We start from the raw sequence: 18,279 nt of genomic DNA, 5'->3' as shown, positions 1-18,279 counted from the left end.
ATAAGTAGAAACATCCTTTCAATGTTCACCCTGTCAAGTCCCCTCAGGATCTTATTTTTCCTCAGTTTTCTAATGCCCAGGTGCCGATTCTTCATGACTACCCCAGTGAATTTTGATGGGCTATTCAACTTTGGGGTATCACTGTCAAGCTAAATCCTAAGGCCCACACTTAGAAATGTGCTCAGTGGATTTTTCATCTCCCCCATCCAGAGTTTGGGGGTTAATTAACTCCGCGCGGAATGGGATAGGATTTGGGCCCCATTTGGGCTCTGTGTGAATTGATAGGCACCAGGTAATGTTTCTACTGAATAGGGATTCTTTAAAAGGGTAAAGAAATCAGGAACTGTAAGCAAACCGAAGCGCTTCCCCTATTAACGCTCTCTTCTGTTTCCATCAGCTCTTCCGTGCCCTGAGAACAGTCACTTTGCCGAGTGCACTTCCGCCTGTCCAATGACCTGTTTGTCCCTGGAAGATGATGTGGACTGCGACCTGCCCTGTGTGGAGGGCTGTCAATGTGACCAGGGATTTGCCTTAAAGGATGGTCATTGTATCCTAAAGAGCCATTGTGGCTGCATCTACGAAGGTTTGGATATCCGTACAAACGAGACCTTCTGGGTGGGTAGAGAGTGCCAGGTCCGCTGCTACTGTAATGGATCCGACAATGCGGTGTATTGTGAGAGCAGCTCCTGCCGAGTCGATGAGTTTTGTTCAGAAGGCACTGAGCTGTATTACTGTGTCCCCCGTAGCGAAGCAGTTTGCATTGTGTCTGGTTACAGCCATTACTACACCTTTGACACCCTGGCCTATGATCTGCAAAGCACCTGTTCCCACATCGTCAGCACTGTGGCCCCAGGCTCCCCACATCTGCCCCATTTCCTGGTCCGAACCAAGAATGAAGATCGCAACACGTCGCTGGCTCTGTGGCTTCATGAGGTGGAGATTACAGTTCACGGTTACAATATCAGCGCCTCCAAAGGCTATAAACATACAGTGATGGTGAGCGAAGGCTAGACGGTGATCAGGGGGTAGGAGCACAGAGTGCCAAGAAGGGAGTCCAAAACTAGGCAAAATAAATAGAAGAAAGTAACTGGGAAATGAAGAGAAATTTCTTTAGCCAGCAAGTGGCGAAAACGTGTCACTTCCCCACAGGGGAAGTAGAGGGAATAGCCCAGGGAATAGTTCAGGTACAGGGTATAGGACTGATGTAGGGAATAACATAGATGTAGGAATTAGCACAGATACAGGGATTAGCACAGGGACCAGGAATAGTTCAGGTACAGGGAATAAGAACATATGAATTAGGAGCAGTAGACCATTCGGCCCCTCGAGCCTGCTCTGCCATTCACTAAGATCATGGCTGACCTTGTGTTTCGATTTCCACATCTCCATCTACCACTGATAACCTTTGATTCCCTTGCCTAACAAGAATCTATCTGCCCCCGCTTTAAAAATATTCAGTGACCCGCCTCCACCGCCTTCTGAGGCAGAGAGTTCCAAAGTCGCACAACCCTCTGAGAGAGAAAAAAATTCTCCTCATCTCTGTCCTAAAAGGGTGACCCCTAATTTTAAAACAATACCCCCTAGTTCTGGACTTACCCACAAGAGGAAACATCCTTTCCACGTCCACCTTGTCAAGACCGTTCAGGATCTTGTATATTTCAATCAAATCACTCCTCACTCTTCTAAACTCCAGTCGAAACAAGCCCAGTCTGTCCAACCTTTCCTCATAAGACAGCCCACTCATTCCAGGTATCAAGCTAGTAAACCTCCTCTGAACCGCCTCCAATGCATTTACATCCTTCCTTAAATAAGGAAACCAAAACTGCACACAGTATTCGAGATGCAGTCTCACCAATACCCTGTATAACTGAAGCATAACATCCTCACTTTTATGTTCAATCCCTCTCATAATAAAGGATAGGATTCCATTAGCCTTAATTACTTGCTGTACCTGCATACTAAACTTTTGTGACGCATGTAGTAGAACACCCAGATCCCTCTGCAATAGCATAGGGAATAGCACAGGTAGGAAGAATAGTGCAGATACTGGGAACAGTACAGTTACAGGGAGTAGCACAGGTATGGGGAATAGTTTAGGTACAGTGAAGAACACCATTTCGGGGAATAGCACAGATATTGTGGGTGGAGGGGGTGGGGGGGGGTGTGGATGGAGCAGGCGGGGGGTGGGGGGTGGTTTGGGACGGGCGGGCCGGGAGATAGAGCCGGTGGGTGGGTTTGGAGAGGACACTTTGCTTCAATAATTATTAATCGGGTAAGATTTTCCTTCTTCAGGTGAACAAGGAACGGATTTACCTGCCCCTCAAACTGGGCCGTGGCCAAGTCAATCTCTACTCGTTTGGCATCTACTTGTTTGTAGAAAGTGATTTCGGTCTCAAGGTGATGTATGACTGGAACACTTTTTTATCAGTCACTGTTCCCAGGACCTTTTTCAACTCCACGCGTGGTTTGTGTGGCCAGTTCAATGGGGACCCAGCCGATGACCTGCAGACAGCAGACGGCAGGATTGCAAGGAATGTGCTGGAGTTTGCGGGGAGCTGGATGGTGGGCAGGACATCATTCTGTCAGCTGGGCTGCCATCCAGTTTGTCCCTCATGTCAGCAGGTTCTCAGTCTCCCAGTGGACATGCTGCAGCTCTGTGCACTCATCGTCTCCAAGGATGATATCTTCAGCCGCTGTCACGGGAGGGTCAACCCCACTTTCTTTTATCACAATTGCATTTTCGACTCGTGCATCGACCGTGGAAATCGTCAAACGGCCTGTAACTGGCTTCAGAACTACGGCAGCAGCTGCCAGGCTGAGGGAGTCTGGTTACACGGCTGGAGGAACACTACCATGTGCAGTAAGTCACTGAGCCAGACTCAATCCCTTTCACATCCAACCCCGGTTTATAAACTCTTCAATCTCATTGAATGAAGATTCTTTAGTAGTCATTCCACCATCTCCCGCTGGGGCATAAAGATCCCAGTCCCCAATAACAACTCAGCCCAAAACCTATACCCGGAGGTGGCCCTTAAATCTCTTAACAACCTACCATCCAATGGGATTGTTTCTCAGTACAAGTCTCATTCTTCACCACAGTCTATTCTGTTTAGTGAATGGGGTATCGCTCTATACTAGTACTGATGAGCGAATTTCTCTCCATTATTAAATGCCACGTTTGGATCTGCCTCCACTACACTTTGTGTATTCCTGATCCTAACCAATCACTGTGTAAACACATTGTTCTTTATGTCACAAAAACCAAAAATGCTGGAAAAACTCAGCAGGTCTGGCAGCATCTGTGGAGAGAAAGACAGAGTTAATGTTTCGAGTCCAGATGACTCTTCTTCAGAACTAAAGAAAAGTAAAAATGTGGTGAAATATATACTGTTTAAGGGGGGAGTGGGACAGGTGAAGCTGGATAGAAGGCCAGTGATTGGTGGAGGCAAAGGAGAGATTGCGAATGATGTCATAAACAAAAGGTCAAAGGGTTGTTAATAGTGGGGGTTCTGTCTAAAGGAGGTGCTGATGGTGACATTAAGAGTGGAAAGCAGAATGTGATAATGGCAGGACCAGGGTAAGTACTCTGGAAAGTGACAGATGGTCCTAGTGGGAGTGGGATGGGGGAAGGGGGCGGTGGTGAGAAAGAAAATCGAAAAGGCTAAAAGCTGGGGATAAACAATGAATAAAAATGGAAAAAATAAAAAAAATAACACTAATGAAAATAAATGAGGAATAAAGAAAGAAAGAAATAATAAAAATGAATGTAGAATAAGGGGGGGGGTCAAAAAGGGGTGAGGATGGAGGAGAGAGTTCATGGTCTGAAGTTGTTGAACTCAATATTCAGTCCGGAAGGCTGTAAAGTGCCTAGTCGGAAGATGAGATGCTGTTCCTCCAGTCTGTCCTTGGCCTGCTGCATTGTTCCAGTGAAGCTCAACGCAAACTGGAGGAACAGCACCTCATCTTCCGACTAGGCACTTTACAGCCTTCCGGACTGAATATTGAGTTCAACAACTTCAGACCATGAACTCTCTCCTCCCTCCCCACCACTTTTTGACCCCCCCCCCCACCTTTTTTCTATATTCATTTTTATTTTTAATTTTTATTGATTTATGTTTTTATTTATTCCCACTTATTTTCATTATTATTATTTTAAAACATTTTCCATTTTTATTCATTGTTTATCCCCACCTTTTAGCTTTTTCGATCTTCTTTCCCAACATCGCCCCCTTCCCCCATCCCACTCCCACTAGGACCATCTGTCACTTTCCAGAGTACTTACCCTGGTCCTGCCATTATCACATTCTGCTTTCCACTCTTAATGTCACCATCAGCACCTCCTTTAGACAGAACCCCCACTATTAACAACCCTTTGACCTTTTGTTTATGACATCTTTCGCAATCTCTCCTTTGCCTCCACCTATCAGTGGCCTTCTATCCAGCTTCACCTGTCCCACTCCCCCCTTAAACAGCATATATTTCACCACATTTCTACTCCCCTTAGCTCTGAAGAAGAGTCATCTGGACACCAAACATTAGCTCTGTCTTTCTCTCCACAGATGCTGTCAGACCTACTGAGTTTTTCCAGCATTTTTGGTTTTTGTTTCAGATTTCCAGCATCCACAGTATTTTGCTTTTTTCTTTATGTCACCTTTGATTCTTTTGCTAATCACCTTAAGATTGGTGTTGTCTGCTCCTCCATCCTTCTGTCAATGGGGACAGTTTCTCCCGATCTACTCTGTCCAGACCCCTAACAAATCTCCTCTCAGTCATCTCTAAGAACAGTCCCAATTTCTCCAATCTATCCACATATCTGAAGTCCCTTATTCCAGGAATCATTCTTGTAAATCTTCTTTGACCCTGTCTAATGCTTTTTTCCCCCTCCTAACGTGTGATGCCCAGAATTGGACACAATTTTCCAGTTGAGACAGAACCACTGTTTTCTAAATGTTCACCATAACTTCCTTGCTTTTGTACTCTATGCCTCTATTTATAAAGCCCAGGATCCTGTATGCATATTTACTACTTTCTCCACCTGTCCTGCCACATTCAATGATTTATACGCGTATACCTCCAGGTTGCTCTGCTCCTGCATCCCCTTTAGAATTGCATCCTTTATTTTCTATTGCCTCTCCTCATTCTTCTTCCTAAAATGTATCACTTCATATTTTTGTGTTAAATTTAATCTGCCACATGTCTTGAAGCCTATCACTATCTTCCCCACAATTCACAATATTTCCAAGTTTTTGGGTCATGTGCAAATTTTGAAATTATGTCCTGCACACCCAAGTTTAGGTCATTAATGCAGATCAAGAAAAGCAGTGGGCCCAATATCGATCCCTGGGAACCTCATTATATATCTTCCTCCAGTGTGAAAAAGCAACCATACACCATTTCCATTTCCTGTCACTCAGCCAACTTTGTATCCATGCTGCCACTGTCCCTTTCATTCCACAAGCTTTAACTTTGCTGACCAGCCTGTTATTTGGCACATTATCAAATGTCTTTTATTAAACGTCTTTAAGAAGTCCTTGTACACATTTAGAAAGTGGAATAGTTGGGATTAATGCTGGATGATGGTGTAACTTGGAACTTTTGCTATGCACTGAAATGAGGTGAGGAAGAGGCATTCTGCACAGTTTCTTGCTGAAGTTATTTTTCACAATTGTTGAATTAATTGAGGCCACCATTGCCTGTCACTGAGTGGGAAGAAACATAATATGGAATAGTCAATATAGGATTATTGGATTGGAATTTAGTCTGGGTGGATGTTACTCTGCCCTGTTATTGGGTGGGAAGGTTATTCTTATTGGATAAATGGGATATTCTGTACTGTTTGGGGAATTATTCTATTCCGTTATTGATGTTATTCAATCAGGATAAGTGCAATTTTTTGTGACTTGGGGTTACTTTCCTTATTGGATGTTGAACCTTGAGGTTCATTTGTATTGAATTCAATGGGGTTAGGAGGTTGCTCGACCTCTGCAATTGCAAAGTGAGCCAATTGGTGGTATTGATTTGTTACTATTTTTGATATTGATGAGTTGAACTATTTTATGCCAATTTATAGCTAACAGACTATGTCTTGATCTGAGAATATAATTCTTCAAACTTCTGGCTCGAGAATTTGGTCTCATTAGTGTTCAATCCATTTCAAGTGATGAATTAATGAAAATATAATTTGAATTATATAATGAGCGCCATTTAATAAAGTTATATAAATGTTTTTGAGGAGGCAATCGATTAAGGTGATGGGTTAACAGAAATACTTTGAGGCAATTAAATGAAATCTATGGAATCAAAAGACAAATTACAATATAATAGTGAATTTGTTTTTTGGTAAATGTTTCCCATTTGATCTCCTTCCCTGCAGTGATCAATTGTCCTATAAACAGTCACTATGAGAACTGTATGTCTGTGTGCCAACCAGGCTGTGCCACCTTCAAAGCCCATCGGGACTGTAACCATTATTGTATGGAGGGCTGTCAGTGTAATGATGGCTTCCTGCTCAACGGGAGAACATGCATCTTGCCTCAGGACTGTGGCTGTGTGGCAGATGACAAATACTACGAGGTATGTTGGGAAGTTCTTTTGAAATTGGACCTAAGTTTGCCACCTTTGTAGACAGAGATAAAATGATTTGATAATCCTATTTTCTCTGATGTGATATCCAGAACAAGGTGGCAGAACCTTAAAATTAGAGCCAGCAATGACCTCAGGAGGAGCTCCTTCACTCAAAGGGGAGTGAAAATCTGGAACTCTCTCCCCCAGAAACCTGTTGAAGTCAGAATTCAATTGATAACTTCATATCTGGGACAAATAGCTTGTTGTTAAGTTTAAGGGATGCAGAACCACAGGATGTGGGTGTCACTGTCTGGGCCAGCATTTATTGCCCAATCCTAATTGCCCTTGAGAAGGTGGTGGTGAGCTGCCTTCTTGAACCGCTGCAGTCCATGTGGTGTCGGTACACCCACAGTGCTGTTAGGGAGGGAGTTCCAGGATTTTGACTGAGGAGCCAAGTGGCCCTGGCGGAACCCAAGCTGAGTGTCAGTGAGCAGGTTATTGCTGAGTAAGTGCCACTTGACAGCACTGTTGATGACCCCTTCCATTACTTTGTTGATGATTGGGGGTAGGATGATGGGGCGATAATTGGCCGAGTTTGATTTGTCCTGCTTTTTGTGTACAGGACATACCTAGGCAATTTTCCACATAGCCGGGTAGATTCCAGTGTTGTAGCTGTACTGGAACAGCTTGGCTAGGGGCGCTGCAAGTTCTGGAGCTCAAGTCTTCAGTGCTATTGCCGGAACATTGTCAGGTCCCATAGCCTTTGCAGTGTCCAGTACCTTCAGCTTGATATCACGTAGAGTGAATTGAATTGGCTGAAGACTGGCATCTGTGATGCTGGGGACCTCCGGAGGAGATTGAGATGGATCATCCACTCGGCACTTCTGACTGAAAGTAGTTGCAAATGCTCCAACCTTGTCATTAGCACTGATGTACTGGGTTCCTGTCTGGGGATATTTGTGGAGCCTCCTCCTCTGGTTAGTTGTTTAATTGTCCATCACCATTCATGGATGGATATGGCAGGACTACAGAGCTTAGGTCTGATCTGTTGGTTGTGGGATCACTGAGCTCTGTCTATCTTTTTGACAATCCTTATAATGGGGAGCAGCGAGGAACTTACCATTTCTCATCTGAGTTTTGAAGCTGTTCTAGGTTCACTGCTTGTTCCAGGAGTTGAGCTGTTAGTTGGATTTTCCTGAAAATGTTTTTGTCTTTTTCAGCCAGGGCAGTTTTTCTGGAACACTAACTGCTCGAAACACTGTCGGTGCATGGGACGCAATATGATCCAGTGTGACTCGCGCCAGTGCAAGAGCGAGGAATCATGTTCACTCCGCAATGGGATCCGGGGCTGTTATAGTAACAAAGGCTCTTACTGCATCGCTGCTGGTGGAGGCATATTCCAGACCTTTGATGGGGCCTTCCTGCGATTTCCTGCTGCCTGCTCATTTGTCCTCTCGACAATCTGTCACAAACTTCCAGACATCTCCTTTCAACTGATAATAAATTTTGACAAATGGAGTTCACCCAACATGACTGTGATCTCCCCTGTTTATCTTTATATCAACGAGGAACAGATTCTCATCTCAGGCAACACAGTTCAGGTAAATGTTCATATTCCTTCACCCTCACATTCATTCTCTCACGTGCATTTTCTCTCTGTACATTCACACACTGATGTTTCTCCTTCTAACCCTTTCTCTTACATTTGTTTCACTCACACATTCATTCCTTTCTTTCAAATTCTCTCACGTTGATTCGATTTCACATTCAGTATCACTTTGTAACATCTATTTCTTACCTTTGTCACATTCATTCTCTACTTCAAATTCCTTTTTTCCCCAAGCATTCATTTTATTCACTCATACACATTAATCCATGTGTCACATTCATTCTCTTTCATGCATTCGTTCTTGCTTTCAGCTGTAGCTCAGTGAGTAGCACTTTGAATCAGAGGTTGTGAGTTTGATCCCCACTCCAGAGGCTTGAACACAATCTAGGTTGACATTCCCAGTGCAGTACTGAGCAAGTGCTGTACTGTCAGAGGTACTGTATTTCAGATGAGGCCTTAAACTAAGGCCTTGTCTGTACTCTCAGGTGGGTGTAAAAGATCTCACAGTAACCTTCAAAACAGAGCAAGGGCATTCTCCCCGGTATCCTGCTCAATATTTATCATTAAAGTAGATTATCTGCTCATTATCATATTGCTCTTTCAGGAAACATGCTGCATGCAAAACTGGCTGCCACTTTTCTCTGTACTACAACAGTCAAAAGTATTTAATTGGTTGTAAAGAATTTTGGGATGTTCTGAAGTTATGAAATGCACTACATAAATGCAACACTTTCTTTTGTCTTTCTCACATTCATTCTTTCAGAAACATTCCTCTCTGACATTTATTCTCATATTCATTAATTTCCTCTTACTGTCACAATCTTTCGCTTTCATTTTACTCTTTGTACACATCTCAAATTTATTCTTAAATTTTCATTCTCATTTATTCTCTCAATCTGTCTTACATTCCATCTCCATCTTACATTGATTCTTCCTCAGTCCTTTCTCTTGATCACTTCCATTCTCTCTCCTCTTCATTCACTTTAACAATTATTCTGTCACCTACATTCTCTCTCTGTAACTCCCTTTCTCATTCATTCAATCTGTTCTGTGTCTCCATGTCTATCTCTGCCTCTCCCTATTTCTCTGTTTAGCTCTTCCCCTCGCTCCCTCTCTCTCTGTCTATGTCTATGATGTGATCTCTTTTTAAATTCATTGGGTTTTTTTTAATGGCAATATTCTCTGAATTTCACCTGGGTCTGGTAACATACCTTTCTTCGGTAACTACTCCTCTGGTAAAAGTGGAAATTTCCCCAATGACTCTTTCTAAAAATTTGCCTTTATGAATTTGCTTAAAATACTTACTCAAAGAAATCTTCACCAAGCTGCTCACAATGTCTTACACATAAAGAGTCCCTGATGAAGAAGGAGAAATGTGCAGAAATGTCTCTTCCCAAAAACTGTGACCAACATTGTCCTGTCTGCCAGGTGAATGGAACCACTGTCACGATTCCCGTTGCCACAGGCCTGACAAAGATCTCAACTGCTGAGGGATTCCTGATAATCGATACTGTTCAAGGTATTCAGATCCAATACAACTGGTTTAATTTGCTATCTATCAGGATGGGGGAGCGCCTGCAGAACAAGGTGTGTGGTCTGTGCGGAAACTTTAATGGAAACCCCAATGATGATGACTTAAGTTCACGAGGGAAACCATCAAAAAACATCCTGGAGCTGGCAAAAAGCTGGAAAACCAATGGCATGCAGAACAGGTAAAGTTCTTAGTCTGTCTCATACAGGCTTACACAGGGTCTGAATATCCATGATCTCACTGCACCATCAGAACAGTCACGCTCTGCACTTGTAATTTGATCCCACCAGAGTTTCCAGTGTCAGCTATTTGGATAAAACGGGTGGGAATCCATTACGCAAGGGAGTGCTGAGAGAATGTGGTGCAGGTTAGCAGTTTTGGAATATTAGGAACTTAAAACAATCACAATCACTAGGGAACAGGTACTGGGGAAACTATCAGAACTAAATGCTGACAAGTCCCCTGGACCCGATGTCCTGCATCCTAGGGTCTTAAAAGAAGTGGCTGCAGAGATGGTAGATGCTTTGGATGTGATCTTCCAAAATTCCCTAGATTCTGGAAAGGTCCCAGCAAATTGGCAAATTTCAAATGTAACACCTCTGCTCAAGAAAGATGGGAGACAGAAAGCAGAAAACTATAGGCCATTTATTCTAACATTTGTCATAAGGAAATGATAGACTCCGTTATTAAGGAGGTAAGAGCAGGACATTTAGAAAATCTTAATGCAATCAGGCAGACTCAACATGGTTTTGTGAAAGGGAAGTCCTGTGGACCCTACTCTCATCTATACAAGCTGCAGAGACAAGTGTAAGGGCTAGTCTTCTGCAGTGCTACCTTCTGCATCCCCATTCTTGCCACACACATAATTGCACCCTCCTATCCCTAACCATGGGCCAAAATTGAAGTATTGCTGAAAAGAGAGACATGTTGCTGAAAGTTTTTGTCTTGCACTCATCAGGACAAATGCTAGAGTGTCAAATTTCAAACAATCACAACAATTTATACTACAAGAGAAAAGGTTGCTGATTGGTTTGCAAGTTGACTCTGATTGGCCGAATCATTACCATGGAGAAAGCAATGGGGAATTATGGGCTCCTCAAGAACTCAGGTAATTCAAAAAAGACACAAGGGTTGAACATATTGACACTTGTGTTTGTCCTGATGAGTGTAAGATGAAAAGCTTCAGCAACATGTCTCTCTTTTCAGCAATATTGAAGTTCTGTACTATCAAATGTGACATATTTAACCTAAGGGATGTGGCTGTCCCTGGAACAAAGTGTCCAGGGAACTTGCTCCCTCACTGATCCATTGCAGAGTTGAAAGCTTGGACTCTAACTCATCAGCTCTGAGCTGATGTTCCTTGATCTGCAGATACTTACTGCAGATGTGGTGGTTGTGGATCATACTGGTGTCCATAGTTTAATTAGTTAAGCTATAAATTTAATACAGTACTTGTATCTCCCCAGTCCCAGTTTAAACTATTGCCTTAGTTTAGAGAAAAAAATAATTGTAAAACCTACCAACCAATCACCTACTGTACCTTTTCAACTAATTAATGGCTCTGGACCTCAGTTCTCAGATCTCAGTGTCTCTCATTCCCTCTTGGGCTGCTTGTTATCTTGTAAAGGACCAGAACAGCATGTCTTCCCTCACTGCACACAATTCCCTCACTCACTATATTCGCCAGTTAAATACTCTGTAGAAGGTGTACTCTGTCAAGCTGGCATCTGTGCTATTGATATGTTAGCAAAATCCTGCATGTTAACCAAATCACTCAGTGCCAACTCTTACTAGTCTCTTACCTTTTTAAAAAGATTCTGCTTTTCTAGTCTTCCTACTAAAGTGGATAATTTCACTCCATCTGTCACCTTCTTGCTCAATCAGCTTCTTTACATCCTCCTCACAGCTGGCCTTTCCACCCAGCTTTGTATTGTCGGAAAACTTGGATGCATTACAATTGGTGCATTCACGTAAATCATTGAGATAGATTGTAGATAGCTGAGACGCAAGGATTGACCCGACTAGTTACACCCAACCAACTTGAAAATCATCTATTTATTCCTGCACTGTTTTATGTTTTAACCAATCCTCTATCAATGCTAATTTATTATTCCCAATCCCAATTAACCTCAGTCTTGTTTAATAATGTCTTGCCATAGTCAACCTCCCTGCTTCACCCTGGACTAAGTTCTAACTAGTCCACTTCTGTACTAATATTGGTTCCTATTACCGAATGTGCCATTGATTCCCCATCCACAGCACAATGATTTCAAAATCCTTACCTTCATCTACTAATGTAAATATGGTTTTTACACCATTCCATCCAAACCAGCTTCTCCAGACCTCCATTCCTGTTTTTACTATTCTGACTCCGTGGGTGGGATTTTCCCCGCCCGCCAGGATCTTCCGGTCCCGCCACAAGTCAATGGATTCTGGCTGGGGCGCCGCCTCGCCCACAGCGGGTCCCACCCACAACCGGGCCGGAAAATCCCGGCCTATGGTTTTCCTCACCCCCACCGGTATTAGTGAATGAGGTTTTAGAAGCAAATCTGATGTCTTCTTTCTTTTCCGAAGATGCTGACAGGCTCTGTCTATCCCACAGCTGTGATGAAGATCAATACATTGCATTATCACTCACCTGTGATAACCAGGACATCATTCAGTTACAGAATGAAGGAAAGTGCCTGAAACTCACTGAAATGAAGGGCTTCTTCCAGCCGTGTTATGGATTCATCAACCCCATGCCATTTTACAAGTCCTGTGGATTGGATACTTGCAAATGGGATGAAAGATCACAAATCTGCAGCTCACTGGCAGCGTATGGAGAAGCCTGTCGGTCAAGGGGGATCCTGAGCACTGACTGGATTCGCCGGGAAAACTGCTGTAAGGAGGAGCTGGTTACAGATTGGAAGCCAGGGTCTGGAGATGGGGTTTCTGATGTTTCCTGGAGTTGAGTGAGGGTTTGGGTCTTTGAGCTATCACTGCTTCCTGTGATATAGGTATAATTTTTAAAATTTATTATTTCACGGGGTTTGGGCATCACTGGCTGGGCCAATATTTATTGCCCATCCCTAATTGCCCTTGAGAAGGTGGTGGTGAGCTGCCTTCTTGACCCGCTGCAGTCCATGTGGTGTAGGTACACCCACAGTGCTGTTAGTGAGGGAGTTCCAGGATTTTGACCCAGTGACAGTGAAGGAACGGCGATATATTTCCAAGTCAGGACGGTGAGTGACTAGGAGGGGAACTTCCAGGTGGTGGTGTTCTCATGTACCTGCTGCCCTTGTGCCTCTCATAGACTCATAGAGTTTTACAGCACAGAAACAGGCCCTTCGGCCCATCGTGTCTGTGCTGGCCATCAAGCATCTATCTATTCTAATCCCATTTTCCAGCACTTGGCCTGTAGCCCTGTATGCTATGGCATTTCAAATGCTCATCTAAATACTTATTAAATGTTGTGAGGGTTGACCTCCTGCCCCTTACCTTAAATCTATGCCCCTGGTTATTGACCTCTCCACTAAGGGGAAAAGTTTCTTCCTATCTACCCTATCTATGACCCTCATAATTTTGTATACCTCCATCTGGCACCCCCTCAGCCTTCTCTGCTCTAAGGAAAACCCTAGCCTATCCAGTCTCTCTTCATAGCTGAAACGGTCCAGCCCAGGCAACATCCTGGTGAATCTCCTCTGCACCCTCTCCAGTGCAATCACATCCTTTCTATAATGTGGCGACCAGAACTGCACACAGTACTCCAGCTGTGGCCTAACTAGCATTTTATACAGTTCCAGCATAACCTCCCTGCTTTTATATTTTATGCCTCGGCTAATAAAGGCAAGTATCCCATACACCTTCTTAACCACCTTATCTACCTGTGCTAAAAGCAAAATACTGCAGATGCTGGAAATCTGAAACAAAAACAGAAATTGCTGGAAAAACTCAGCAGGTCTGGCAGCATCTGTGGAGAGAAAGACAGAGAAGAATCATATGGACTCGAAACGTTAACTCTGTCTTTCTTTCTACAGATGCTGTCAGACCTGCTGAGTTTTTCCAGCAATTTCTGTTTTTGTTATCTAGCTGTGCTGCTGCCTTCAGGGATCTATGGACATGTACACCCGAGGTCCCTCTGATCCTCTGTACTTCCTAGGGTCCTACCATTCATTGTGTATTCCCTTGCCATGTTAGTCCTCCCAAAATGCATCACCTCACACTTCTCAGGATTAAATTCCATTTGCCACTGCTCTGCCCATCTTACCAGCCTGTCAATATCGTCCTGTAATCTAAGGCTTTCCTCCTCACTATTTATGATACCTCCAATTTTCGTGTCATCTGCGAACTTACTGATCATACCTCCTATATTCACGTCTAAATCATTAATGTACACTACAAACAGCATCGATCCCTGTGGTACACCACACATCACAGGCTTCCAATCGCAGAAACAACCTTCGACCATCACCCTCTGTCTCCTGCCACTAAGCCAATTTTGGATCTAATTTGCCGAATTGCCCTGGATCCCATAGGCTCTTAGCTTCTTGACCATTGTCCCATGTGGGACCTTATCAAAAGCCTTACTGAAGTCCATGTAGACTATAGTACCTGCAGTACCCTTATCTACACAACTAGTTAACTCCTTGAAAAATTCAATCAAATTTGTTAGACATGATCTCCCCCTGACACAGCCATGCTGACTATCCCTGAATAATCCATGCCTCTCCAAGTGGAGGTTAATCCTGTCCCTCAGAATTGTTTCCAATAGTTTCCCTACCACTGATGTTAGTCTCTCTGGCCTATAATTACCTGGTTTATCCCCACTATCCTTATTGAATAATGGTACCACATTCGCTGTCCTCCAGTCCTCTGGCACCTCTCCTGTGGCCAGAGATGATTTGAAAATTAGTGTCAGAGCCCCTGCAATCTCCTCCCTTGCCTCACTAGGCAGCCTGGGATACATCTCATCTGAGTCTGGGGATTTATCCACTTTTAAGCCCGCTAAAATCGCTAATACCTCCTCCCTTTCAATGCTAATTTGTTCAAGTATATCACAGTCCCCCTCCCTGATTTCTACACCTACAATCGTCCTTCTCCATAGTAAACACAGATGAAAAGTCATCATTTAAAACCTCACATATGTCCTCCGGCTCCACACACAGATTGTCACTTTGGTCCCTAGAGGGCCCTACTCTTTCCCTGGTTATCCTCTTGCCCTTAGTATATTTATAAGATGTCTTCGGATTTTCCTTTATCTTGCCCACCAGTGTTTTTTCATGCCCCCCTTCACTTTCCTAATTACTTTTTAAAGCACCCCCTATACTTTCTATACTCCTCTAGGGCTTCTGCTGGTTTCAGCCCTCTGTATCTGCCATAAACCTCCTTTCTTCCCCTTATCCAATCCTCTATATCCCTTGATATCCAGGGTTCTCTGGACTTGTTGGGTCCCACCCTTCACCTTTACAGGAACATGTTGGCCCTGCACTCTCACTATTTCCTTTTTGAATGACTCCCACTGGCCTGATGTAGACTTTCCTACAAGTAGCTGTTCCCAGTCCACTGGCCAGATCCTGTCTTATCATATTGAAATCAGCCTTCCCCCAATTCAGGACCTTTATATCCGGCCCATCTTTGTCCTTTTCCGTAACTACCTTAAATCTTACAGAGTTATGGTCATTATCCCCAAAATGCTCCCCTACTGACACTTCTACAACTTGCCCAGCTTCATTCCCTAAGATTAGGTCCAGTGCCGCCCCTTCCCTTGTAGGACTTTATATGTGCTGGCTTAAAAAGCTCTCCTGGATGCACTTTAAGAATCCCACCCCCTCTAAGCCTTTCACACTAAGACTATCCCAGTTAATATTGGGGAAGTTGAAATCCCCTACTATTATTACCCTATTATTTTTACACTTCTCTGAGATTTGCCTACATATCTGCTCCTCTATATCCCCCTGACTGTTTGGAGGCCTATAGTAAGCTCCCAGCAAAGTGATTGCCCCCCTTTTTGTTTTTACGTTCTACCCATATGGCCTCATTTGAGGAACCTTCTAAGATACCATCCCTCCTTACTGCAGTAATTGACTCATTGATCAATAGTGTAATGCCACCTCCTCTTTTACACCCTCTCCCCACCCCCACGTCATGCCTGAAGATTCTATGTCCTGGAATTTTGAGCTGCCAGTCCTGCCCTTCACTCAACCATGTCTCTGCAATAGCAACAAAATATTCACATGTGTCAATCAACGCCCTCAATTCATCTGCCTGACATGTAAGACTCCTTGCATTAAAATATATACAATCCAGCCTCGCATTATTCCCTTGTGCCTTAACAGGTCTAAATTTGCTCTGCCTTCCAGACTGACTTAGTTTCTCTTCTATATTTGGACGTGCATCACCCCCTACTGTACCTCCACTCTGTATCCCATCCCCCTGCTGAATTAGTTTAAACTCCCCCCAATAGCACTCGCAAACCTCCCCGCAAGGATGTTGATCCCATTCTGGTTCAGGTGCAACCCGTCCGATTTGTATAGGCCCCACCTGCACCAGAAACAGACCCATTGATCCAGGAATCTAAAGCCCTCCCTCCTGCGCCATCTCTTCAGCCACACATTCATCCTCTCTGTCCTCCTATTCCTATACTCTCCAGCACATGGCACAGGGAGTAATCCAGAGATTACAACCTTTGAAGTCCTGCCTTTTTAATCTGCTACCTAGCTCCCTAAATTCTTGTTGCAGGACCGCATCCCTCTTTCTACCCATGTTGTTTGTACCACTGTGAGCCACGATCTCTGACTGCTCACCCTCCCCCTTCAGAATGCCCTGCAGCTGTTCTGTGACATCCTTGACCCTGGCACCAGGGAGGCAACACACCACCCTGGAGTCACGTCTATGGCTGCAGAAGTGCCTGTCTGCACCCCTCACTACTGAGACTCCTACCACTATTGCTCTTGCACTCTTACTCTTCCCCCTTGTGTAGCTGAGCCACCCACAGCGCTGTGAACTTGGCCCTGGCTGCACTCTCCAGAGGAACATTCACCCTCACCGTTTTCCAACACAGAAAAACGGTTTTTGAGTGAGATGCACTGTGGGGCTTTCCTGACTACCTGCCTGCCTCCCTTCTTCTGACTGGTAGTTACCCATTCCCTCTCTGACTTCAGTGAGTACATCACTTTCAAACTTACTATGGTATTCAATTCTATTATGATCACTTTTTCAAAGAGGAAACTGTTGTGATAGCATTCTACAAACTGATACAGTAGTACTGTTAAATTCTCTGCCTCTTGTCTCCCTCTGCTTGCCTTTTTTCAAATGGCTACACTGCTCTATTGTTTCTACTTTTCTCTTTGGATTTCTAAATCTCCCTTCACCTGAGAGCTCACTGCAACCCCCAACATTACCACCACCACTTTTAGTTTAAAACCCTAACTACAAGCCTCATTACACGATTCACCAGAACACTGATCCCAGGCCAGTTTAAGTGGAGCCCATCCCAATGTTACAGCTCCCTCTTTCCTGAGTACTACTGCCAGTACCCCATGAATTGAAATCACTTCTCCCCACACCACCCTTTGAACCACATGTTTAATGCTCTAATATGCTTAACCCTTTGCCTATTGGCACGTGGTTCAGAGGAGAGTCCAAACATTTGAGGTTCTATTAAGTTGTTTTTTATTTTGGACCCTAACTCAACATTTCTCAGTAGAACGCCATTTCTGGTTTGACCTATGATATTGGTTCCTACGTGCACACTGACAACAGGACCCTCCCCTCCCCCACTGCAAGTTCATCTGCAGCCTGAGTCCATGTCTTAGCCCCTGGCACTAGACCTTTAGAACTCCTGGTTGCAACTGCAGGGCACAGTATCTATACCCCCTGACTATACTGTTCCCTAACACTATTACTTTACTTCCCCCACTTGAATAACCTCCTGCACCATCCACCCTGTAGTCCTTGTTCTCATCCACACAGGTAGCAAGTACCTCAAACCTGTTGATAAAAGTCGAGCCAAGTCTCCTCCATCACTTCATGCTTGTTCCCCTTACCTGCTTGACTCACAGTCACACCCTCCTGCCCCTGACCATTGACCAACTCTAAAGTTCTACTTAACCTAAGAGGAGTGACTGCCTCCTGGAACAAAGTGTTCTGGTAACTCTCCCTCTCCCTGATGACCAGCAATGTCTGCAGTTTGGACTCCTGCTCAACTTTTCTGAGACAAAAGTGCTGAAATCACAGACACTTACTGCAGATATCATTGTCTGGGAATTTCAATGCTTTCCACAAATCCCTGCATGTATATCTTTGGATCTGTTTGAACTTGCACGTCTTGGCTGGAGAATGTTTCTGGTAGTTGCTGAGTTGAAAGGTTAATCATTTGTGTCTGTTTGCTTTTAGCAGAATTGATCGATGATCCATGCGCTGGAGGCATTTGCACCAACTACAGTTTGTGCCGACAGGGTAACGGAGATCTATGTGGTTGCCCAGAGGAGCCCAGCCCTGACAGCGGTAAATGTACAGAAACACTGGATACCTAAACTAAACACCAAGCAGGTGAATTTCTCTGCCTGAATAGGAATGGTGTAGGAATCTTTTC

At 44.1% G+C, this 18,279-nt stretch overlaps 1 protein-coding gene across 1 annotated transcript in view; it reads left to right on the top strand.

Moving 5' to 3' along the window:
- tecta (tectorin alpha) overlaps window positions 1-18,279 on the top strand; it is a 98,848-nt gene that overhangs the window by 44,762 nt on the left and 35,807 nt on the right. The window contains exons 10-16 of the mRNA XM_078559920.1: window positions 398-996; window positions 2,293-2,860; window positions 6,374-6,573; window positions 7,785-8,165; window positions 9,602-9,885; window positions 12,307-12,587; window positions 18,081-18,197. Of these exons, the coding sequence (XP_078416046.1) occupies window positions 398-996; window positions 2,293-2,860; window positions 6,374-6,573; window positions 7,785-8,165; window positions 9,602-9,885; window positions 12,307-12,587; window positions 18,081-18,197 (2,430 nt within the window). The remainder of the gene's footprint in view (window positions 1-397; window positions 997-2,292; window positions 2,861-6,373; window positions 6,574-7,784; window positions 8,166-9,601; window positions 9,886-12,306; window positions 12,588-18,080; window positions 18,198-18,279) is intronic.

This window comes from Cetorhinus maximus, chromosome 2 (genome assembly GCF_964194155.1).
Source record: "Cetorhinus maximus chromosome 2, sCetMax3.hap1.1, whole genome shotgun sequence".
In the NCBI taxonomy this organism is placed as follows: Eukaryota; Metazoa; Chordata; class Chondrichthyes; order Lamniformes; family Cetorhinidae; genus Cetorhinus; species Cetorhinus maximus.
The sequence above is the reverse complement of the archived record's forward strand: the minus strand, read 5'-3'. Positions and strand labels throughout refer to the sequence as shown.